The sequence below is a fragment of the Triplophysa rosa genome, linkage group LG15 (genome assembly GCF_024868665.1).
Source record: "Triplophysa rosa linkage group LG15, Trosa_1v2, whole genome shotgun sequence".
In the NCBI taxonomy this organism is placed as follows: domain Eukaryota; kingdom Metazoa; phylum Chordata; class Actinopteri; order Cypriniformes; family Nemacheilidae; genus Triplophysa; species Triplophysa rosa.
Window position 1 is genome coordinate 19149962 of NC_079904.1, and position 25572 is coordinate 19175533.

The 25572-nt window shown below is 43.2% G+C and overlaps 1 protein-coding gene and 1 long non-coding RNA gene across 4 annotated transcripts in view; both read right to left on the bottom strand.

The window, feature by feature from the left end:
• The window catches only part of LOC130565915 (potassium channel subfamily K member 10-like), a 66988-nt gene that overhangs the window by 16320 nt on the left and 25096 nt on the right, over nucleotides 1-25572 (bottom strand). The window contains exons 1-3 of one of the 3 annotated variants that reach the window (XM_057353064.1): nucleotides 5572-5754; nucleotides 490-629; nucleotides 208-387 (exon numbers count right to left, since the gene is read on the bottom strand). In XM_057353064.1, the coding sequence (XP_057209047.1) occupies nucleotides 208-387; nucleotides 490-629; nucleotides 5572-5645 (394 nt within the window). In that variant the 5' untranslated portion in view covers nucleotides 5646-5754. Of the gene's footprint in view, nucleotides 1-207; nucleotides 630-5571; nucleotides 5765-25572 lie in introns of those variants that run through there. The other 2 variants (XM_057353063.1, XM_057353065.1) reach the window with 2 other exon arrangements.
• LOC130565926 (uncharacterized) lies at nucleotides 14828-16181 on the bottom strand. Its single transcript, XR_008964416.1, has 3 exons — nucleotides 15735-16181; nucleotides 15553-15605; nucleotides 14828-15394 (listed from the first exon to the last, which is right to left on the bottom strand). It is a non-coding gene; the product is annotated as an uncharacterized LOC130565926 (long non-coding RNA).

Sequence of the window (25572 nt, forward strand, 5' to 3'; positions counted from 1 at the left end):
GTGTGGCGGAGACCGCAGAGGATAAGCTGGAGGGAGAGAGTGTTCGTAGGTTGCGCCGGAATGTGACCAGTATGGAAGCATGTGTAGTGTCTGGAGAAGTTAGGTCGAGATCAAGAGTGATAAGGAAATGATCCCATGTGTGCAGCGGGGTGACCTGGGAGTGATGAGTGGAGCAGTAGCGTGTGTAGATAAGATCTAGTTGATTACCAGACATATGTGTTGCTGAAGTGGGAACTCGCTTGAGGTCAAACGACGCAGTCAGGTTGTTGAAGTCGGCAGCCTGTGGTTTTTCAAGGTGGAAGTCTCCAAGTACCACCAGAGGAGTACCATCCTCGGGGAAGGATGACAGAAGCGTATCCAACTCCTCCAAAAATTGTCCAAGCTGACCTGAGGGACGACAGATAACAACAACATGAGTTTTAACAGGGTGGAAAAGAGAGAATATCTTGATTCTGGTTATAGAGATTGTGATTGTTATTGTGTTTTTACACTCTTGAATGTTTTCTATTGATACAGTAACAGCATGTGACTCGAAGGAGCTGTTGTCACATGAGGGTGCCAGCTGTTTGAATTTCCTGTTGTTAGGGATAAGAAGACCGGTTCCTCCACCCCTTCCTGATATGCGTGGGCTGTGGGAGACAGTGTAGTTATTTGAGAGGGCAGCCGGTGTGGCAGTGTCCTCTGTTTTGATCCAGGTTTCAGTAAGTGCTAAAAGATAAAGACCAGAATGTTTAGCAATAGCTGTGATGAAATCTGCTTTGTTTACAGCAGATTGGCAGTTCCATAAACCAATGAGAAGTGTAGTCGAGTTTTGGATACTGAAAGAGTGCGCAGATTATTAGCATTGCGTTGCCGTCTATGTGATACAGGAGATTACAAATTGCAGTGACAGTAGGGATTTGAAAACACATAGTCAAAAGCGGAGATTAAGGAATATACAAGACAAATAACAAGAAGAGAATAAATAGAAGTGCAAAAAGTTACTACTGAAGTGCAATACTCAAGTGCCTTGTCGGTGTCCTTGCTCGGTGGAATCGCGCAGGTAGAGTCGATGCTGCCTTCCCAAACAGTGTGTGAGCGTACAATGATCCCAGACAATTTAATCCATATATACTAATCATCAACAACAGGTTCGAAGAACCAAATTATACAGATCATGATTAGCAGGATTAGATCATTTTGGATGTTTCATTTGATCTTGGATGTAGAAAGCGACGTATGAATAACGGGCCCATGATGTATTGTGTGCTTTTACTCCTCTGTCTTTTACTTGCAGCAGCTCCTCATTCGAATACCATGCAACCACCATCCCTTATCCATCAAAAATACATTGTGTTGTCATCTACCGCCCTCCAGGTCAACTGGAAAACTTCTTAGAAGAGCTTGACACGCTGCTGTCCTCTATCCTCGAGGACGGCACTCAACTGGTAAGACATCCACCTAGACAAACCACAAGCAGCTGACTTCTTAGCTCTCCCCTCCAGGGGCGGTTCTAGGTGGGGCAGAGGGGGCCAGTGCCTCTATGTCAGCACACTTGGTCACCCCACTGGCTCCCCTAAATCTGGAATCGTTTCGAGCAATTTCGGGTGCAATGCACAGTTTGTCCTGCGAGTGGCAGTAATGATGCTTGTGTGCCAAAAGGAAGATTACGCAAGCAAGACACAAACAATGTTGAGTCTGTGCGCCTTCAGCAAGATTACGTCTACATCATACAGGTAATGGAAATATTTTGTAAAATTATAATGAAAATGCATATCATTACACATGATATTAAAATACTGACCTATATTTTCCTTTGTTGCGCATGTTAAATCTACATATAAAGCAGTCGTGACTCGTGCCTATACAAAGAATCAGCTGCTGCCAGAGAACGTGTAATACACTAAAAACAATTATTTGTTAATGAAATGAGATAAAGTGTAACTTACATTTATTGGGGTGAATGTTTGATAAAATGCACGTTTGCCTTATAATTAAAATAAATGGTCTGTCATTCCCAAGGAATTAGCAGAGTTCAAGTAATCAATACAGCTTTTTCTATACTGTCCTGTATATTACTTGTGGTGTATTTGAGAGTCCTCTTTTCATTTACACATTTTCATAATTTTCCCATTTGCAGTTAAAATGAAGAGAAAAAATCCTAAGGACATAATGTCCTTTTTTAATAAGAAAACTAAAGATAATAGTCAGTCAAGGCTGGAGAAAGAAGATGCTTCTTAGTCAGAAATGCACAAAAGCTTAGAGAATGAAGAAAGTCCAGAAGAACAGAGGACCCACCAGTAAGGTGATTTAGTTGTGCAGAGAGACAACTTTTGTAACCCTGAAATTCTATTTGAAAAACATGAGTTTTTACATGAGTATTTACTTAACATGGCATTCACATGAAAGTGTGCCAAAACCACATATATCACATGTGAAAAATGTGAAATTCATGTTTTTTTCAGGAAATACCTGATAATGTGACTCATGTTTAGATGACTGCTTAAGTTGATTTTTGGATATCTTGTTTGTGGGTAGTTTTTCAATCATGTATGTACATTTAAGATGCAGAAAAGTGCCTAAATGTTATTATTGTTGTCATTGTTATTTTGACTATAAATGACCATGGAACATTAATTTGAGCTGAACTTGTTTTATTAGCTTATTAGTTTACTTCTAGAAAACGGTAATACATGACAGTGAAAAATGACTGAAAATTAATTATGACACATGTTAGTGTTCCCCTCAAAAGCAACAGTGGCCCCTGCCTGGCCCCCCCTGTTACAGCAGTCTAGAACCGCCACTGCTCCCCTCCTCGTTTTACCTTCACAGGGCCAACACCCCTCCCAACACCCCTCCCACCCATAGAGGAGGACAACAGCAAGATCTTGTTCTGACTCGTAACTGCACTGCTAAAAATATTCTAGTTACTCCCTTGCATGTGTCTGACCATTTCTTTATAAAGTTCACTTTTACACTCCCTGTAATCTCACCTCCCCCCAACCCTGTTTCTTTCCGTCATAATCTTCGTTCCCTCTCTCCCACTTGCTTTTCATCTTCCTCCCTACCCACCACAACCATTTACTCATCTCTCAATGTTGAGGAAGCTACTGATAGTCTCCGTATAACCTTAACATCCTGTCTGGACAGTGTCTGCCCTCTTACCTCTAGGCCTGCACGTGCTACACCCTCTTGCCCCTGGCTTTCTGAGACTCTTCGTGACCATCGGACCAAGCTAAGGGCTGCGGAGAGGAAGTGATGCAAGTCTAGAGACCCTGCTGATCTCTCCAAGTATCAATATCTTCTTAACTCCTTTGCTACTGATATATCTACAGCAAAAACGAGTACTTTCAAAACAAAATCCAAACTGCACGCATCAACTTTTCTCAACCTTCTCCTCTCATCTCTGTCCCCATCCACCTCCCGCCAATACCTTGCTGACTGCTGATTACTTTGCCAACTTCTTCACTGATAAAGTGGAGACCATCAGCACGCAATTCTCTGCTCAACACATCCCTGATCTCTCTCTTACCCCTTGCTATCCTCAACTCAATTCTCTCTCGCCCCTTTTGGAGATTGATGTCTCCAAAATTCTGCTTTCCACCTGCCCTACTACCTGTCCCCTTGACCCGATCACTTCCCACCTCCTACAGGCTATCTCTCCATCTCTACTGCCTCAACTCGAGCACATTATAAGCCCCTCCATCACCACTGGTACTGTCCCCACCTCACTTAAACAAGCCCTGGTAACCCCTCAGTGGTCATCAACTACAGATTAATCTCACTCCTGTCTTTCCTTTCCAAGGCCCTCAAAAGGGTAGTTTTTAACCAAATCTCTGCCTATCTCTCACAGCACGACCTTCTGGACAGTCAACAATCCATCTTCAAGAAAGGACATTCTACGGAGACCGCTCTCCTGTCTGTCATCGAAAACCCACTGCAGGCAAGGGCTAAATCCTTGTCATGTGTCCTTATTCTGCTTGTTCTCTCTGTTGCATTTGACAGTGTGAACCACCAGATCCTGCTGTCCACTCTCTCCAAACTGGGCATCTCTGGAACTGCACTCAACTGGTTTGACTCTTATCTCACAGGCAGATCCTTTAAGGCAGGGGTGTCCAAAGTCAGTCCTGGAGGGCCGGTGTCCTGCAAAGTTTAGCTTCAACCCTAATCAAACACACCTGAACAGCTAATCAAGGTCTCACAAAGCAGACTAGAAACTTCCAAACAGGTGTGTTGAGCCAAGTTGGAGCTAAACTCTGCAGGACAGTGGCCCTCCTGGACCGACATTGGACACCCCTGCTTTAAGGTATCTTTGAGAGGCGAGTCATCCAGATCTCACCAGCTGACAACTGGAGTTCCTCGTGGATCAGTTCTTGCTCCTCTTCTATTTTCTATACATACCACCTCCCTGGGTCCAATTATTAAGGCACATGGGTTATCAAACCATTTTTATGCAGATGATACGCAGCTTTATTTCTCTTTTCAGCCAGATGACACCACCTTCTCTGCCCGTGTCTCTGCCTGCCTTCTGGACATCTCTTCTTGGATTAAAGAGCATCACCTAAAACTCAACCTCTCCAAGACAGAACTCCTGGTTATACCGGCCCACCCATCAATTACCAATCAGCTCGGATCCTCAACTATAATATCCACCAAGTCTGCAAGGAACCTGGGGTGATGTTCGACGACCAGCTGAATTTCACCTCTCACATCGCAGCAACCACTCGAACCTGCAGGTATGTGCTCTACATCATCAAGAAAATCAGGCCGTTCCTGTCGGAGCATGCCTCTCAGCTGCTAGTCCAAGCTCTGGTCATATCAAGACTGGACTACTGCAATTCTCTACTATTCTCTACTGGCCGGCCTTCCAACCAATGCAGTCAAGCCCTTGCAAATGGTCCAGAATGCAGCTGCACGTCTAGTTTTCAATTAGCCTAAAAGAACCGATGTAACACCCCTCCTGATTTTACTTCACTGGCTGCCAGTTGCCGCCCGCATTAAGTTTAAATTGCTGACACTGGCCTTCACAACGATAACGGCAAATTCGCCCCTTTACCTTAACTCCCTGCTCCAGGTCTACATCCAACCTTTCATCTTCGGTCTGATAATGAGCGACACCTGGTTGTTTCATCACAGCGATGCACCAAATTGCTTGCAAAAACCTTTACTCATTCGGTTCCCCTGTGGTGGAATGAACTGCCAGCCTCCACCCGAACTACATAATCCTTCACAACTTTCCAAAAACAGCTCAATTCTCTCCTTTGCGTACTCCAGGTTTAATCCTAATAGCATGACCTTGTAAACTAACGGTACTGTTTAGCGTGTTGACAAAATGTTTATATGCTCCCCTACTTGTAAGTCCCTTTGGATAAAAGCATCTGCCAAATGAATAAATGTAAATGTAGATGTAGTAAGCAATGTACGAAGAACGTGCCCCTGTCCTTCGGTTACACTGGAAGCACAACTAACACAGTTTTTAAATGCATATTTCATATATTTAAATAAAGCACAGATGTGATTTTTCCAGAATTGGACATCACTTTGGGCCACTACTATACATACTGTATCAAGTAATATTTATTTTGTACGTACCTGCAACATAATCCCCAATGCCAACAGTAGTCAGGGTGATAACCACAAAATAGATGGACTCTAAGCCAGTCCATCTTTCAATGTGTTTGAAGATGATAGCTGGTATTGTGACGAAGAGAATGCAGCCAGCCAAGATGAACAGCAATGTAGAGGCTACTCGAATCTTTGTCTGGCTTATCTGATTGTGTTTGCGCTGCAGGGATGAAATAGAAACAAAGCAATATCAACATGATAAATGAAGCAATATAGTATAAGGGCCATTCTAAGTCACGCCCACTGCATGACCTCGCTACTAGCAGCAACCACATGTGGCATGACAAGACACTTTGTGGGGTGTTTTGAGTAGCTACATTTAGAAACCACTATCTCAGCATGTTGGATCCTTCTGGTATCAAAAGCCACAGTTTTCTATTAATTTACTAGCCAGGTAGGGTCGAACCAACCTATCACAAGATAATGATCCAATATAGCTTCCCAGATAAAGATGAAAAGAAATGATATTGCATACTCTTCTATGATCTTATTTGACATTCTACTGTAACTTTAATATGCTATAGTAACCATTTTAATACTCAAATGTTTAGCATCAGCAAGGAGCCTAAATCAGCAAGGTGATGGGGTGATGCTGTACAGTCCCAGTAAAGCATGTCAGATCACAGAGGTTTGGCTGCATCCTCTGCAACCCATAACTCAAAATTGGCATGCAAAATGGGAAGTGGGCTGTGCAAACTGGGTTTAAACTTAATTGTGTCAGGGTGGCCGCGGGTCCTTAAAAAGTCTTACATTTCAGATTCTACAGGTCATTTACGCAAAAAATCTTTCCATCTGATGGACCAAATGACGGTTTAAAATCATTGAACAGACCTAAGATTTTTCTCCCCGCAATAGTTACTGTGTCATCAGTGAGAACTAAGGTCGCAGAATACAGGTTGAAGTACAGTTAGTTTACAGCATCCTAGCTAGTTTAAATGCAAGTTTAATAAAAATGGCTAGAACAATGAGTTCTCGTGGTGGTTAAAGCCGGTGCCTGGAAATGTATACTAGACAAACTGTGCCGTTTGTCGGACATGTTTTAAACTCTGTATGAAAGTGAAAGTGATGTGATGCCAAGTATGGTGTTCCATACTCGGAATTTGTGCTGTGAATTTAACCCATCCAAGTGCATACACACAGCAGTGATTAACACACACACACACACCGTGAACACACACCCAGAGCAGTGAGCAGTCATTGGAGCAGTTGGGGGATCGGTGCCTTGCTCAAGGGCTCACCACAGCCGTGGTATTGAAGGAGGAGGAGAGCGCTAATCATTCACTCCCCCCACCTACAATCCCTGCTGGTACTGAGGCTCGAACTGGCAATGTTTGGGTTACAAGTCTCAGTCTCTAACCATTAGGCCACGACTGTATGAGCATCGGGGTGGTGGAATCACACAGGCACAGAGAGAAGCAATGAGCCTCCAGCAGATTACTTTTTCACTGTTTTTATATTGTGAGTTATGGATAATGTACAGCCGCTTCATATTGCAGAGTAAAACCTGACAGGACTACACATCCTTACTCCCGACTCGTCACATACAGTATTTACGCTCAGTCAGCGCCCTTCGGCGTCACTTTTGAATGCGCAGGGTACGCCTTTGGCGTCGTTTTTCGACGTGAAAGAAACGCAAATTTTACCATCATTGTGAAAATGCATATTAGATATAATTTGCAATGATGTTTCGGGGATTAATTTAAGTTTAATGGCCAGGATAATTATGTTTCCATGATGCTATTCAGGCAGTTTGAGCAAGTAATTTAAACAGTTTATTTATCGTAATATAAAACACAAGCTACAAGCAGTCACAATGTTGTTAAAAAAACAGATATTCGAAGGGTCCCATTCGAAACGGTCGATTTTTATGAGGAACAGATGCGAAATCGATCACCGTCTGCCGTAAATCTCAGATCCGGTGAATAAATAACGACATTCAAAAATTGCCGCCAGAGGAAGTTACGTCAGCTTCGATGCCATTGGCTCTCCCGTGACTTGTGACCATTCACGTCATTTCGTTGGCTTTGAACGTGAAACGGTATGTTCCGGTTTATATTTTGAATCGGTGCCGACCTCATGCATTCACGGACATTCATGGCATCTTCATGTAAAGTTATCATACGGCTTCGGTGCAAAAAGGTCTGCAAAACAAGTTGTTTGTAATACTTCGTAATGCTTTAGGTCAGTTTGTGCAATAAAACCTGTGAATACTTTTATTCGCATGTTGTGTTTTATATGGTTGAGAAGTGGTTAGGGTGAGGGTGGAGTTGGAGTTAGGTGCTACAAATTTTTAAAAACATAAATAAATATGAAATGCTAAGAATTGCACGCATCTCAGACTGGAGCATTTAGCTAACAGCAACGCAGTTCCCTGTTCGTCAAAAAACGGGGTACCCTTCATGATGTTTAATTAACAAAGTTCGGGAGGAGACGGAGCATATAATCAGCAAGGCTGGTCCACCATCAGTAATCACCGCATCTACCCAGCATTTAATCAGCCCGGCTGGTCTACCATCAGCAATCACCGCGTCTACCCTATCAGCTCAAGCAAGCACTCTTATAAATAGGAAAACCATCTTACCTGCTTCATCTCTTCAGATCAGCATCGATAAGTTTCGTTCGATGCTATGTCCTAGGATCTTTACAAGTAGTAATCATGTCTCGGACGTTTCACAACAGCGTTGCTCATAGACGCACACGCAAAACAGCAGCTTGTTTGCAATACACGGTTCTTTTTGCTTTTCGATAAATATTCCCAAACAAAAACCAAGCTCTAAAAGGATTTCATTAACTCAGGAAGGACGTAAGGTATTCAAGGGATCCTACGGATTTTAAAAGCGCTGCAGCCGAGCAGCAGGCCCGATCCGTAAAGCAACATTTCCACTTACATCTTCCTCGCAGTTTCGGGAAGTGATTCCGTATCCCCGCTGGTTTACGTCGCGCACGTCACCTCGTTCGTTCCCAGATGCTATTGCTGCCAGTATGCTAGCTCGTTGCTAAACGCCGGCTCGCTGCTAACGCCGGCTCGCTGCTAGCTCACTGCTAATGGGACACGAGTGTTCAGACGCCGGCACCAGTAAACATATGCTAGTCAGGCTCGCAAGATCACCGTATTTCGACCCAATCCAATAACGATACGCTAATGCCAACATGTTAACGTTTCAATGGCTGTACACCCATCTTCTGCAAAGAGAAACAATCATCTTGGGTGAAACAATTCATTCTGTCGTTCCATGCAGTCACTCTAATCAACCCCAAATTCTATGACTCATTTCAGTTACCTCACAATGTACGATGTAAAAACTGAGTTTACTAGTGTTTGAACCGCCGAACTCGCTGTTGCGCAAGAAGCTGGGTGAGTACAATCTTTTTACTTGAAATTACATTTTGCTTTATCCACTGTCATGCCGTTGCCACTGCTGCACTCAAGAATGGTATATCGATGGCCAGCACGGGTGCACCTCCTCGGCGCCCGTGCCATTCAACGAACGACAGTCAAACAACGTAAAATTCCAGAGATTAGTAACATAATCGGCACTTCCGAAAGGGATTGTTGGTTAACTAAAATTTTTTTCCGTATCATACGGTAACTTGCTCACTCTCAGCGTCTCCCTGCTCGCACATAAAGCTAAGCATCATGCACACACTGGAATAACTCCTTCAAGCACAGGTATCACCTACACAGGACTTTATCACTATCGATGTAAACTTGCAACTATTGTTTTAACCTTTGCAAACAGACCTTGTGCGTTCACTGAGGTGTCAGAGACATTTATACGCTCACAAACTCGCCATACGAAACTAAACATCATCGCATACCTGCAGGTCATATGGGCTCTCGGGCAGTCCCCAGCCAAAAGCGAACAATCCCCAGACTTTTCAGTATCATATTCCGGCTACACAAGACGACATTCGACCACAACATGTCCAGTTCAACCCCTGCTCACAAGAAAGAGCCTACGATCGTCAGGTCGCAGCAGCAGCCGACCTCAGCAGCGCAAGCAAGCCACCAGCCAGCATGGGTAGCACCACGGATTCCTAGGACGCCATGGACCACCCAGTCGAGAGATTCCAGCAGCTCATCCCTCCAGCCGCATTGCAGCGCACGGCTCCAGCCAACGCCCCATCAGTAGCTGTCACTGCTAGCCACCCAAGCTACGCTAGCTTGCTACCACCCGGAGCCCTGGCTCACTCATACCCCTTCCCCGCCCCAGACTCTTGACCACTAGCGTCAGGCTGCCTCCGCTAGCAACTCAGGCGCCGGTCCCCGGACCTTACAAAGCCACTTAAGAAGCCGCTGCTAGCGAGAGCATGCCTCCGCTAGCCGCTCAAGCAGCTGCCATTCCCTCCCTTCTCTCTTTTCCACAGGCCCGTCTGCAATTCTCTTTGGCCACAGCATCAGCGATGCCCATGCCAGCCAACGCACTGGCATGGAACCGCCTCCCGTCTCAGGAACCATCAGATCACAGATTCTGGCAGAAGTTCAAGCTGCTGGCGCCCGAATTGGTACCTCTCTATCAGAGCTGATCTTCCAAAAAACCTCCCCCTGAAAACCATCCTCGATGCCTCTCTCAGCTCCATCATTCAGGCCATCTCCTCTAGGACCCTCCAAGCATATCTCACCGCATGTAAATGTTTCAGGTCTTTTCACCAGGGGTGCAACATCCCCTTTCCCGATTTCTCTCATCACCATCACCTCATTCATCTCCTTCCTCAACATTTCAATAAACCTTCAGGCCAGCTCAATTAAGGATACCTGAGCGGAGTCCATTCTTCCATAAACTCATATTCAACTCTCAATCACCAGCCATAGCAAGCTCACAAACATCTATGATCATCAAGAGCATCCAGAGAACCCAGCCCACCCGTCCAGATGCCAGGCAACCCATAACCTCGGAAATACTAACCAAATACACCTCTACCCTCCGCAAAGGATACCACTCCAGGTACGTCGCCCGCACACTCGACGCCATGTTAATCCAGGCATTCTTCGGTTTTCTAAGATCCTCGGAAATCTCCACTCGATCCAGAGACAATGTCATACTCCATCAAGCAAAGCAAGACTGACCAAACCAGGAGAGGCCATTTCGTCTATATTTTCAACCTTCAGTCACCGATTCAACCTTATCAGACCCTCCTAGCCTACCTTCACTTCAGGAAATCCCAAACCAAAACCACATTGGATCCTCTCTTCGTCGACGAATCCAACCGCCCAGCTACACGCTTCTGGTTTCAAAAGCACCTCAAAGCTGTCCTGCTCCTCTCCGGCATCCCCGCAGTCCACTTTTCCGGCCACTCCTTCCGCATAGGCGCAGCAACCACAGCCGCCCAAAAAGGCCTCTCGCAGTCTCAAATTCAAGCACTAGGGCGCTGGACATCGGAAGCTTTCAAGAGCTACATCAGGTCAGATCGCTCCATCATCAGGGAAGTCCATCGAACCCTCATTTCCCGAATCCATCCTTCACCTGCACGGGCTCGAACCTCCACCACTTCGGCCTTCATCTCCCTAGCGGGAGACCTCACCACCACAGCAACCACCTCAGCAATCACCAGGGATTTCATTCAAGACACGTTGCTTCAGACCGCGCCCGCAGGGGCCAGCGCCCACGTCTCGGGCTCTGCCGCAGCAGACTCTACAGCAGAAACCAACAGCGCAGCAGCGACCGCCTCGGCAGAGGCCTGCGCTTCCATCGCAACAATAGCAATCAGCATCTTCAAAGCCACATCAGCAGAGGCCAGCACTTCTTCTCAATGTAGAAACCAGCATCACGGCAGCGACCGCCTCGATAGAGGCCCGTGCTTTCATCCCAAATGTAGAAGCCAGCACCGCAGCAGCGACCGCCTCGAAAGAGGCCCGCGCTTTCACCTCAAGCGTAGAAGTTCCATCTCAAGCATAGGTGCCAGCATCGCCGCAACGACCGCCTCCGCAGGGGCCTGTGCTTCCCTCTCAAGTGGCGAAGGCGAAGCCAGTATCGCCACAGAGGCCCGGCTTTCCATCTCGAATACAGAAGCCAGTATCGTCGCAGAGGCCCGGCTTTCCATCTCGAATACAGAAGCCAGTATCGCCACAGAGGCCCGGCTTTCCATCTCGAATACAGAAGCCAGTATCGCCGCAGCGACCGCTTCCGCAAAGGCTCATGCTTACATCCCAAGCGCAGAAGCCAGCATCGCCACAGCGAACGCTTCCGCAGAGGCCAGCGATAGCATCTCGTGCTATTCCGCATCAGACATTACAGCTGAAGCCAGCACCGCCACAGCGAACACCTCATCAGAGGCCTGTGCTTCCATCTCAAGCATAGAAGCCAGCATCACCATAACACCACCTCCGCAAGAGGCCCTTGCTTCCATCTCAAGCGTAGAAGCCAGCATCACCGCAGCGACAGCCTGCGCAAAGGCCCGTGCTTCCATCTCAAGCACAGAAGCCAGCATCGCCGCAGCGACCGCCTCCGCAGAAGCCCGTGCTTCCATCTCAAGCGCAGAATCCAGCATCGCAGCAGCGACCGCCTCTGTAGAGGCCAGTGCTCCCATCTCAAGCGTCGGAACCAGAGTCGCCGCAGCGATCGACTCAGCAGAGGCCAGCATTTCCATCTCAAGCGTAGACACCAGCATCACGGCAAGCAACTGTCTCAGCAGAGGCCAGCACTTCCATCTCAAACATGGAAGCTAGTATAGCCGCAGCGACCGCCTCAGCAGAGGTCAGCACTTCCATCCCAAGCGTGGAAAGCCAGCATCGCCGCAGCGACTACCTGGGCAGAGACCAGCACTTCCATTTCAAGCATAGAAGCCAACATTGCCACAGCCTCAGCCGAGGCCAGCTTTTCCATTTCAAGCATGGAAGCAAGCGCCGTGACAAAAGCATCCAAGAAGCCCGAGCTTCCATCTAAGCGCAGAAGCCAGCATCGCCGCAGCGATCGCCTCCACAGAGGCCTGTGCTTCCATCGAAAGCGCAGAAGCCAACATCACCATAGTGACCGCCTCCGCAGAGGCCAGTGCTTCCATCACAAGCGCAGAAGCCAGCGTCGCCACAGCGATCGCCTCCACAGAGGCCAGTGCTTCCATCTAAGGCGTCGAGGCCAGCGTCGCAGCAGCGATCGCCTCCGCAGAGGCCAGTGCTTCCATCTAAGGCGTCGAAGCCAGCGTCGCAGCAGCGATCGCCTCCGCAGAGGCCAGTGCTTCCATCTAAGGCGTCGAAGCCAGCGTCGCAGCAGCGATCGCCTCCGCAGAGGCCAGTGCTTCCATCTAAGGCGTCGAAGCCAGCGTCGCAGCAGCGATCGCCTCCGCAGAGGCCAGTGCTTCCATCTAAGGCGTCGAAGCCAGCGTCGCAGCAGCGATCGCCTCCGCAGAGGCCAGTGCTTCCATCTAAGGCGTCGAAGCCAGCGTCGCAGCAGCGATCGCCTCCGCAGAGGCCAGTGCTTCCATCTAAGGCGTCGAAGCCAGCGTCGCAGCAGCGATCGCCTCCGCAGAGGCCAGTGCTTCCGTCTCGCATTCTGCCGCCTACAACTTCTACGGAAGCAAGCATCACAGCAGCGTTCACCCCAGCAGGAGCCTCCACTATTACAGCTGGCTCCCTCCTTCAGTCGCCTCCTTCCAGTATCAGGCTTAACCCCAGGGACACCCATGAAGCCATGCTCATTTATGGTTCTGAAATCCCCATATTTACAACCTCTACGTGCACGACTCCCAGCCGCTCACGGATTCCAACTTCTCATCACTCCAGCAGGCACTCTCACTGCATATCAGTCTCAACCATCCTCCGAGGAACCCCTACCCCATTCTTGTCTCATCTCAACCTCATCTCCTAAGGAGCCCTCATCCTATCATCTCTTCCCGAACGCAGGTCACCACCTCCGCAGCGCCTAGCATCGCGTCTTGGGGGGTTATGCGTACTCCGGCTGCTGTCCCACTTTATCATGCCTTTGGGTGGTGTGCTCTGGGCTCGAGCCGGTTCCGAGCTCGGCGCACTTGCCCTGGCCAGGGTAGAGTGCTTCGAGTTCGGATAGATCCAGCAGGCTCGGAGCCCTCTCCCTGGACAGCACGCCAAATACGCATAAACCTTCATACCCATGCTCTATCATTATTATCCCTGCAACATCGCTGTTATCTGCGCAGGTGAACTCGTGAAATGTTCAAAAGTGACGCAGAGGGGCGCTGACGAGTTGGGAGTGAGAACGGGCTGGACAGGAGCCTGACGCGAAGTGGGGTTAACGTTACAATCGGCTGGATGTACATATCCCACATATTAAACGGCTAATGTTACTTACCACATGCAAAGCAAATTATTGAATGCAAAAAAGATATTTCAAATATTATGCCTATGCCTATGCGAGTAAATGCATTTCCTAACTGCTTTAATCCAATGCGATGTTCAAACAAGACGAACATGCAATTTGGTTAAAGAGTAACTATTCCTAGATTTTTAAGGTCCTATATTGGTTTATGTAGTGTCCAACAACAAGTTTACGTACTGTACATACGAGGTGTAAAAACACTATTATTTTGTTATAATAGGTCGTTTTTCTTACCTTACTTCTTGACTGACTTTCAAATTATTTGATCTGCCCAATCCTCTCCTTTTTGCCAGCCTACTCTAATCCAATTGGTCAGATGGCCTACTATGTTGTGATTGGTCTACCGCTCATGAGGCTCATGAGCTAGTGTTTGGGGGAGAAGAGTGAAGTTTTCGCGGGCAGTCCTAGCAAAACGTAGGCGGGGACTATATGTAGAGATGTAAATCCATGGAGGTTCGCGAATCAGACTAAGGCACAACTCGTTTGCATGATTCAGAGTCGACTCCCTTTTTTCCAATCCAATAACTTTGTTATTCATTCACCTTCGGCTTTACAACTTGGCAGACTGCTAACATTCACACACAGCAAACAATACACACTGCTTGAAATGTAATTTACATGATCTCGTAATATGTACACTCTTTAAAAAAATGGTTCTAAATAGTACCAAAAAAAGGGTTCTTCGGCTTGTAACAATAGCAGAACCTTTTTGGTGCTATATAGAACCCTTTTTATGAGGTTCCATAAAGAACCCTGCCTTGAAAAGTGCTATATAGAACCTCAGTGGTGCAATAAAGAACCCTATCTTTATCAGAAAACAGGAGGGGTTTTAATTTAGGTATTTTATTAATTAATTATTTTTTTAATAGATTTTATATTTCCATTTTACCTTCTAAAAACAATAAGCAAGATATGTAAATCAATTAATACTTTTATTTCCTACTAGTCACACCATTAAATGTAACGCAACATTCAATATATTTGTACATATTAATACCTTTCACAATTTTGCATTGTTGCAAAGCCGCTTTACGGAAAAAAAAAACGATTAGCCCTAAACAGAGACATAAGAAAATGTAAAGAAATAAGTTTTAGTCCATTTTAGCACAAAAGCAGTAGAAATGTGAAAACAAAAATTTATCGAAATAAAAGTGTATATATACTGTATATATAACCAGGAAAATTATAAAAATACATGATTACTATTTAAAGTTAACTGGTCAGCAAGATTATACAGCAAGCAGTGCAGCCAAGAAGTCAGACTGGCAATACAATTATTTAATCTTTAATGTTTTCTGTGTTTAGTGGCAGATAACTACATCCATTCTTTTTTTTTTTTTGAGTTTCTGGCCAAACAAAAGTAGGGTCTGGCATGGGGCTCAAATTTGCAGGCCATGATCATCGCAGATTCCCACCACTTTCCATCTATGGCTGTGGTCATCATCATTGAGCATCAGGCCGAACCAGAGCTGTCTCTATCAGTCTCAGGTGTTTTCAGGAGCCTGAAGATGAGACATGGAGACAAAACAAGCTGATGTTAGTGTAGAGGTCACTCTCATATGTAAAATGTTGAGCTGTTGAGATGACTCCTGCAGTATAAACATGTTTTTGGTAATAAAGATAATGTTTGGCTAAAGATTCATTCGTAAATTTTGATTACTTCAACTGTCAAAGTCAGACCATCAGTGGTTTAGAGCTTGGCTTATGATTCACCTGAAACAGAGACATGTACATAGAAGTACTATTACACAAAACTTAATTTCCAAAATTATTTTAACTGTAAATTGCTATCATTTTAATGTGGAAAGGATATCAACTTTAAAAGAAACATGAATGTATCACCTTTAAAACATTAAGTATGACACAGTTGTCAAGACTTCTGAGTTGAACTGATACTTGGTTAGCAACGCGAGAAATAGCCGTCTCTTCCAAGTTCACTCCCAGCACAAGGTCATAACGAAACTCTGAAATATCAATAAATAAACCTAAATACAAGTTGTACAACATACTGTTGAAGAAACAGCAAGATAATGTGCATGAAATTATTTTAGAAAAATGGTTTATGGAAGTTAAACCAGTAGAATAATGATTGATGCTAGGATAATATTGTTCATATAATATTTGTTTTAAATATTAAGTAGAGTATATACATTTTAACTATCCTAAATAATTGGTAAACCAGATTCCCATAAATTATATAACCATAGAATACCTTAAATGATACAAAAACATAAAATATATGATTAAAAACAGTCTGAAGCTTACCTGTGGGGTGTATCAGTCTGCAGGCACCTGTTAAATCAGGACGTTGATTCAGGACAAACAACCAATCAGAAGGCAGCTTCTAAATAAATGATTTACCTTAAACCAAAAAAGGCGGGAATAAAGAACCTTTTCCCCAATACAAAGAACCATTTCAGCTGAAAAGGGGTTCTTCAGAAGACATGGTTCTAAATAGAACCTTTACCATCATTAAAGAACCTTTTAAGAACCATAACTTTTTAGAGTGTACTCTTTAAATCATTAGTAAATATAATCTCATATGTTATTAATTAGGCATTTATATTTGTTTTTATTGGTGACTATTAAACTAAACCTGTCAAGATGACTCGCAGCACCCGTATGACCCTGTGTTAGTTTATAAAGAACACTTACACATGTGTATTGTAATTTATAGCCACGGAAGAAATGAAGAGATCACTCCAGTTTTGCCTTTAATTAGCATTTCTACATGTATTGCAAGCATTCCAGTCCAGTGTATCTTGAACAGTTAAATGTATAATGAATGAAAGCTGTGATTAAAAATTAGGCTTATTCCATCATATGTGACCCAGTCTGTGAAAACCCATCAAAAGTATTTTATATCTTGCAGAATAACATTCTGTAAAAATATAACCTTAATATCTTTATTCAAACGTCTTTTTATTAAAGCATACGATTTAACATACATTTCACTAGTACATTCTGAGAATTTTTTTTAAACTAATAAAAAAATAAACAGTAAACTTAAAGTGGTACAATATTAAAAAAGGCAAAGCAAAACAAGACAAGTAACAACGATACAAAAACGATGGCAAGAACACCACCAGGCTGACCATAATCCCTCACATTATCCCAACCCCCTATCCATCCGACTAACCCCTCACCATGTATCGCCACCCCATCCACCCTCCCTTGCAGAGACCTTCACTCTAAGACCATAACAATTGTCATATATCGTGTGTTAGGATGCGAACTGTTGTACTGGATTTACAGTTTTGAGGTATGATATGAGGGGTTTCCATGTTTTATTGAATAGTTTGAGCCTGTCTTTCAGCGTATACCTTATCCTTTCTAAATGAAGTGTGTTAGTTAAATCCTCTAACCACATCTTAGAGGTAGGTACAGTTGTGCTCTTCCATAAAATGAGGATTAATCTCTTTGCTATTATAAAACAATAAGTGAGAAACGCTGCTGTGCCACACTCAGTTTCCTGAAGGTCTCCGATATTCCAAGAATGATGAACAGAGGCTCAGGTTTGATTGAAGTATTTATGACCTCAGACATAACGTTACACATATCGATCCAGAACAATTGGACCCTTGGGCATAGAGCAAAACTATGGAGAAGTGTTGCTACGGAGGAGTGACATTTATCACATAGGTGACACCTCTGGGTATATGTTATGTAGTTTCTCCTTTGAGTAATGAAGCCTATGTATAATTTTAAATTGGACAAGACAATGTCTTGCGTTATCTGAACAATTATGTATGTTTTCAAGACTCTCTTTCCATAAATCATCTGGAATGGATTCACCAAGTTCCTCTTCCCACCTAGAATTTTCAGTCGATGGGGAGCTTATTAATAAGAGATTATTATAGATGCAGGATATCAATTTACTTTCGTTAGGAGACAGTTTCAGACAGTCATCTATTTTAGATTGTGGTTCAGTCTCAAAAACTCTTAAGTATTTCCGAATGTAGTCCCTAACTTGTAGGTAACGAAAGAAGTTATTATTCCCTAGCTCATACTTCCTCTGTAGTTGTGTGAATGAGGCAAAGACGCCTCCGACCAATACATTGGACACCCCTCTCAGTCCAAGTAGAAAAGGCTCCATCCAAACTGGAGGGGGCAAATGTGGGGTTTCTAGCGATAGGTAGCAGAAGAGAGATTGGTTTAAGATTAAAGGTGGTCTCGATTTGTTTCCAGGTACGGATCATGCTATGTATGATGGGATTATTATTATACAGGGATTTATTAACCGCAGCCGGAGCTAGTAGGACCGCGGCCATAGAATACGGGTGACAGTCTTCCCGCTCCAGCATTAGCCTTTCAGACATTGGTATTGATGTGTCTAACCAAAAGGTAAACATCTTAATCACTGAGGCCCAGTAATATAACAAAAAGTTTGGGAGCGCTAATCCCCCTCTGGCTTTGGCCTACAGAGATGTTTTTTGATGATTCTGTGAACCTTATTTCCCCACAGAAAAGGAACTATTAGAGAGTCTAGGTGTTTAAAGAAGGATTTTTTTTAGAATAATTGGGATGTTTTGAAATAGATATAGCAATTGCGGGAGAAAAATCATCTTTGTAGCATTAATTCTTCCAATTAAGGAAATTGGGAAAATAAATCCCAGAATGATATTTTAGTCTGTAATCACTCTATTAGAGGGGGGAAGTTTGCCTGGAATAGAGATGAATACTGCTTTGTCACTTCTATCCCCAAATAGGTAAATTTTTCTGGAGAAACTTTAAATGGAAAGTGATCCAGGTGTGTTAAGTCACTCATATGGACCGGCATTAAAACGCTTTTAGTCCAATTGATCCGATAACCAGAAAAGGTCCCAAACAAGTTGATTTTGTCCAGAAGATTTGGGATAGTAATTTGAGGCTGCTTTATATAAAAGGATGCCATCTGCGTATAATGATATCTTATTATTTGTGTCTTTGGTGTAGTATCCATAAATCTGGGGTTCACTTCTGATACATTGGGCTACAGGCTTGATAGCCAGCGCAAAAATTAAAGGGGATAGTGGACACCCCTGCCTTGTCCCTCTATGTAAGCTAAACGGGAAGGATATTGTCCCGTTTGTTAGGATTTGAGCCGTGGGATTCTTGTAAATTAGTTTAATTAGTGACAGGAACTTATTTCCAAAATTGAACCTATTAAGAACTTCAAATAAGTAACACCACTCAATCTGGTCAAATGCCTTCTCGGCATCAAGAGCAAGTATGACAAGATCAGTAGGTGGACCTCTCTTTGTATACATAATATTGAAAAGACGTCTAAGATTGAAAGTAGCACTCCTATTTGGTATGAAACCTGTCTGGTCCATATGAACTAGCTTTCCCAATAGAGGATTCAGCCTGTTGGCCAGTATCTTGGCAAATAATTTCCCATCGATGTTAAGGAGGGAGATAGGATGATAAGCACCTACTTCCTTAAGTCCTTCCCTTTTTTTGTGAATTAATGTGATCATTGCCTCAGTTAAGGTGGGGGGTAAATTACCCTGTATCTGGGCATGTTCATACAATTTCAATAGGTAAGGGGATAGGTTTTCACTAAATATTTTGTATAATTCCCCTGGAAGTCCATCAGGACCAGGTGTCTTATTACTCTTTAGGGAGGCAATGGCGCTCCGAACCTCTGCAATTGTGAGGTCAGAATTCAAAGAATCACAATCTTCCTCGCTCAGTCTGGGAAGCTCACATTTGTCTAAAAATGCATTAATAGTTACAGAGTCTGAAGTGGTCTTTGAGGTATACAAATCAGTATAAAATTCAAGAAACCTGTCATTGATATCTTTAGGCTTTGAAAGTATTGTATTATTGTGAGCTTTTATCTTGTGGATCGTTTTGTCATTTTCCATTTTTATGAGTTGTCTAGCTAGAAGATTGTGTGGTTTGTCACCAAATTCAAAATATTTTTGCCTGGTATAGAGGAATGCTTTACTTAGTTTTGCAGAGATCATTTTGTTATATTCATATTTAAGTGTTGCTATTTTTCTGTGCAATATAATAGAGGGGTAGTGTGCATTTTCTATGTCAAGTAATTTAATTTGATCTACTAATTCTTTTAATTTCGTCTTATTTTCTTTTCGCCTAGAAGCTTCAAACGAGATGATAATGCCTCTTATGTAAGCTTTGAATGCTTCCCAGAGGATGGAGGGAGAGGTATCAGGGTTGTCATTTATTTCAAAGTATAAAGAGATCTGGTCTTTTAAGTATTCGCAAAATTTATTTTCAGTGAGTAAGTGCGAGTTCAGTTTCCAAGAGGCGTGCGGTTTATCTACATGACCTATGTGGACACAACGAAAAGCTGAGTGGGCTGTGGTCTGAAATCACAATGCTGTGATATTTAGCATTCAATGTGGACGGTATGAGTCTGGCGTCCACCAGGAAGTAGTCTATCCTACTGTAGGAGTTGTGTACAGGTGAATAAAATGAATAGTCCCTACCTGAAGGGTTCATCGCTCTCCATATATCCAGTACATTTGTGTTATTAATTAACGTATTTAAAAATTCACTAGAGGCATTTCTTGGGAGTCTCTTCATGGAGGACCTATCAAGATATGTGTCGAGGACAGTATTAAAGTCGCCGACTATTATCAAGTGTGTTTGTGAGATGTCTGGTATCAGTGAAAAAACCTTCTGAAAGAATATGGGGTTATCTATGTTGGGCGCATATATATTTACTAGAGTGAGGGAAATGTTGTGGATTTCACCAATTATAATGTAGTGGCCCTCTTTGTCAGTGATTGTTTTTTTCTGTAAAAAGGGCACACCTTTTCTCAGTAGAATGGCTGCACCTCTTGCTTTGGATTAAACGTTTGAGTGGTAAACTTCCCCTATCCAATTTGCTTTTAACCTGCCATGCGAGCCACTCTTCAGGTGAGTTTCCTGTAAGAACATAATGCCTGAGGTCAATGACTTTAGGTGGGTCAGAACTTTACCTCTCTTGACTGGGTTGTTTACTCCACGTACATCCCAGCTGGAAAATGTGAGACCCTTCATCCCTCTGCTGTCATTGTTTAAACTATCATACATCAGGGATCTGTGATTAGTACAGTATCTGTAACAGTGCAGTTGTCAATGTATAGGATTTGAGTGAATGGTCTTCCTATCCCTCCCCTGCCCTCTACCCCAGTCTGCCCCACAACCGTTATCAAGGTCAGCCCAGTCTACATAGTAACAAATGAAAACAAAACTACTCTAGCCAATTCGAAGTGAATGTGGCGCGAGCCTTCTTAAGGAAGTAAGTACAGATAAACCAGTAACTTAAGTTACTTCCCCACACCTTCTGGTGGCCTGATGCTAACTCCTATCTGTGATCCCATAGCTTGATAATTTACACAAAACTTTAAGTAGTTTAGTGAAGAGAAGAAAATATGATTAGTTAAATATAAACATATATGCAGGCCCACCCACCCATACATATACGTATACCCAAATACCCATATATCCATATATCCATATCTATATCTAAGAAGGAAATCTGTAATCAGATTTTCCCCAGGGTGGGGATTCGCATTATCTGTATATCAAAAAAAAGAAAAGAAAAATAGTTTAAATATATATGACCAAAAGCTTAACTGAGTTGCAACTCCAGCCTGCGAAGTGACATAAACATCTGTAACAATAATCATTGCAAATTAAAGGAGGCAATAACACATTGGATATCTTTCAACAGCAGTGAGCCATTTCCACACTTTAAAGAAACTAGCTGAACAATTGTTAAGGCTCTAAATAAGATATCAGAAAAAAAACAGTAACAGTGCAAACTTCGAGCTGTATGAGGCAGGACATAACATATTCCAATTATTCTTCTAATGAGAATGGCGTTTTCACAGTCAGATGATGAAGCACCAGCTGTGTGTGTGTTTGAGTGTGTAACTCACGTGGATAGGTGACAGCTAGTGTTGTGCTGGCGATAGCCATAAGAGCTAACTAGTAAGCACCAGTACATAACCACCTCTCTGAATATCTTGATCCTCCACATCAGCAGTGATTGCATTAGTTTAAGCGTCCTCCTGTCCCGTTTCAGTCGAGCCCGATGCCGAGAGGCGTTCCGCATATTCCTCCGCTTTTTTGGCATCTATGAACGAGATCTGCGTGCCGTTGTGGGTTATCAGGAGTCTGATTGGGTTGAATAATGCCCTCTTTTTAGCCACAGCAGGCGGGTAGTCCGGAAAGATTTGGATCCTTTTACCACTGTGGTAGAGCTGTTTCGCCGCTGCAGCCTTGCGTAGGATGTCCTAAAGCGTGTGAAAGTACTGTAGCCTCAGTAGAAGGGGTCTAGGTGGCTCATGAGGTTCGGGTCGCCTTCGGAGGGTCAGGTGCGCTCTATCAATGAGAGGCTTCTCATCCAGGGACAGCCCATCCTGCAGCAACCCGGCGATAAAGTCTCTCGGCCTGGGTCCCTCGGTGCCCTCGGAGACTCCGATGACCCGGATGTTGTGTCTCCTCGAGCGTCCTTCTAGGTCTTCGCATTTCTCAGTTAGTTTTTCTACTTCAGAGTTCAGGCGGGTGACTTGACGTTGAAGTGCAGTGACATCGACCGACTGGTGTGAGGCGGACTTCTCTATCTCTCCAATGGTGTTAGCATGCAAGGTTGTGGTTTTCTCCAGGGCCGTAATGGAAGTCTGCAGTTCTTCTTTAGTTGTAGCCAATTCGCCTCTCAGCACGGTATCGACAGTGGCGCATATGTCATCTTTAATCTGGGTAATTTCATTTCGTAACGCAGCAATAGCGGCCAGTACAGCACGGTTTGGTGGGTCCGCCTCCTCACTCAGGTAGTCGGGCTCCACCACCGCAGTTGAGTCCGAGGGTTGATCAAGGCCTGATTCTTGTTGGTCGTTCTTTTTGGTTTTTCCCTTTTTTGACATCGTTCTTTCCTTTTAGGTTTAATTTCCCACTTTCTTGTGTCTTCTTATGTCACTCCAAAGCACTTTTAGGCGGATATGCAGGTGTTTAGTGTATTAATAAAAGAAAAGTTACCAGAGCTATGTAAACACGTCTCACTCCTCCATTGCTCAACAGCGCCCCCCCCCCCCCCTTAATATCTTTAATATTGACTGAGTAAGGCCATGTCAAAGATTGAAATAGTGAAATTAATGCTTGGAATCAAATTTGATGTTCGTTATATCATAATTAGATTCACAAGACTTTAGCCTGGTTTTCTCAGACTGGGTCAAATATATTTATTTTTACAAACATCTTAATACATCTAAAAATATTTGAGTATTCTGAAAACCAGTTTTCCCTTTTAACTTTCATAACTTTATTTTAATTCTGTCAGTAGTTCACAGAAAAAAACAGTATGCAGAAAAACTGTATATGATATCTGTATATATATATGTATTAGAATGTGTATATCCATCGCAGGTTTGGTCTTAAATTTCATATAAAGTGGCATTAAAATGGTCTTAAAAAGTCTTACATTTAACTTGCTTATTTCTGTAAACACCCTGTGTGTGTGCTATTATTTACTTATTTATTTATTTGTAAAATGGATGCTAAAACAATGTCGACAGGACATGCACATACTGTCAGTGTACACAATTTAAGAGTTAATTTGCAAAAAACAGAGAACTCCTTAAAAAAATCATGTTTTTTAATATGCTTTTCAATTAGTATCAATCAAACTTCAACTGGGTTGTTTTGATTAAGAAATATTATACAAAATTTCTTCCTGGTTGTCGAACCTGATTGGCTAAGAGCCATGCAATATAGCATCAGTATCACTACGGAAACCGCTTCACTGTTTGTATCACTCCACTAAACTAAGCTGGATTTATGAAACTAAGTAAAACATACACTATTGGCTGTGTCTCTATGAGCAATTCACAGCTGTTACAGTAGGTGGTGGTATGCACCTGAACAAGTTGGTTGTGACCTGCCATATAAACAGAGAGAGTAAGAGAAAGAACTTGCTACTGTAAATAGGTACATGTTTACATTAAAAACCAATAGAAAGCAGGGCCATGCACAGACCTTTTGAGGGGCATGTGCTGAAACTGAAAAAAAGGGCAACCCCCCCCTTATTGGTCACATCTTTTCTAAATTATATATTTTTAAGTTTATATACAGTATAGAGAGACAGGACGTTATTAGGAGGAGAGGGGGGGCAGGATCAAGAAAGGACGCCGAGCCAGGACTCGAACTCAGTTTTCCCAGGGTTCAGTTGTGCCTCATGTCTGGAGCACTGTCCACACAGTCACAGGCTCCTACTATTGGTCACATCTTAATGACAAATTAAAGCAATCAAAATAATAGTCTCAAAAGCTTTAGATTAATTCACTATTAAAAACCAGGGCTTGAATTGAAGGGGGATGAGAGGGGATGGCATGCCCCTTGTTGAAGAAAATTACAAAACGCATCCTCTTTGTAAAACCACCATCCTCTCAATACCAGCCCAATTATAATTATATCATAATTATTATAATATACGCAAATATTATGCAAATCATCTGTCGGGCGAAAATGTACCACATATTTTATATATTTTTTCATAAATCATAACTATTATTCAGACTTTATGTCTGTCTGTGGGTTTTGCGAATGTTTAACCAATGAAAAGTGTTTAAAAGAGCTTGCGACTTAACCTGGAAACTTCATTGGATCATCAAGCTGTCAGTTAAACATCCTAAATCCACCCAGTCTCTGTTGTGAACAAAGGTCCGCGTGCATTTAGAGTGTCTCTGCTGTAACCGTGAGTTCTGCTTATATTCGATGCAAAGGTAAATAAAGAGCTGTTTCTTTGAAAATGTACAGCGTACTCTTTACTCAACAAGCACTTTATATAAAGACTAATGTTTTATGTATTTAAGGAGCAGAGAAGACAACAACCAGGTAATCTCCACAGCATGTTCAGTCAACTTGGAATTTCTTACTATCAAATGCAGACCGTTTTTCCTGCCTAGAGACTTCTGTTATTTTGGTTGCTGTGTATATTCCACCTCATGCAGCAGCTGCTGATGCGGCTTAGCAGCTGGCTGCTCACATGTTGCAGCTAGAAGACTCTTATCCAGACTTGACATTATTGATTCTTGGGGATTTCAACCATGTGGATTTGAAGATCATGCCCAGATATAAACAGCAGATTTCAATCTCGACTAGGGCAGACAAGACATTAGATCAATGTTACAACGTGTTTCCAAACACTTTTCACTCTGTGTCTTGGGCCCCGTTGTGTCAATCAGACCACAACATGATTTTCCTTATTCACGTGTTTTGTTGCAAATCTAAATGTATTGGACCTTTAAGGAGGAATATTAGAAAATGGTCTGAAGCTGAAATAGAGACTAATGGATTGTCTAGAGATCACTGATTGGTCTGTGTTTGAGGAATCATGTACTGACCTGGACGAGTATACAGAGGTGGTTGCATAATACATTAAATTCTGTGAGATGGTGTGTGTACCTCCTAAGTCTGTTGTCATTTATAATAACAATAAGCCACGGTTCAAGAGTAAGGGTAAGTTACTTGAGGGTAAGTTATTAAAGCCTTATGGAGGGAGAAGCATAAGGCTTTTAAAAGTGGGGACTTTGATCATTATAAAACTATTAAAGGCGACTATGAAAAAGCAGTTAAAAAGGCAAATGTTATCTATAAACGTAACTTGGAACATAATTGAGGGCCAAAGACCCTCGTGGGGTTTGGAGAAGCCTGGAGCAGATTACAGTGTAAAACCACAGTCATT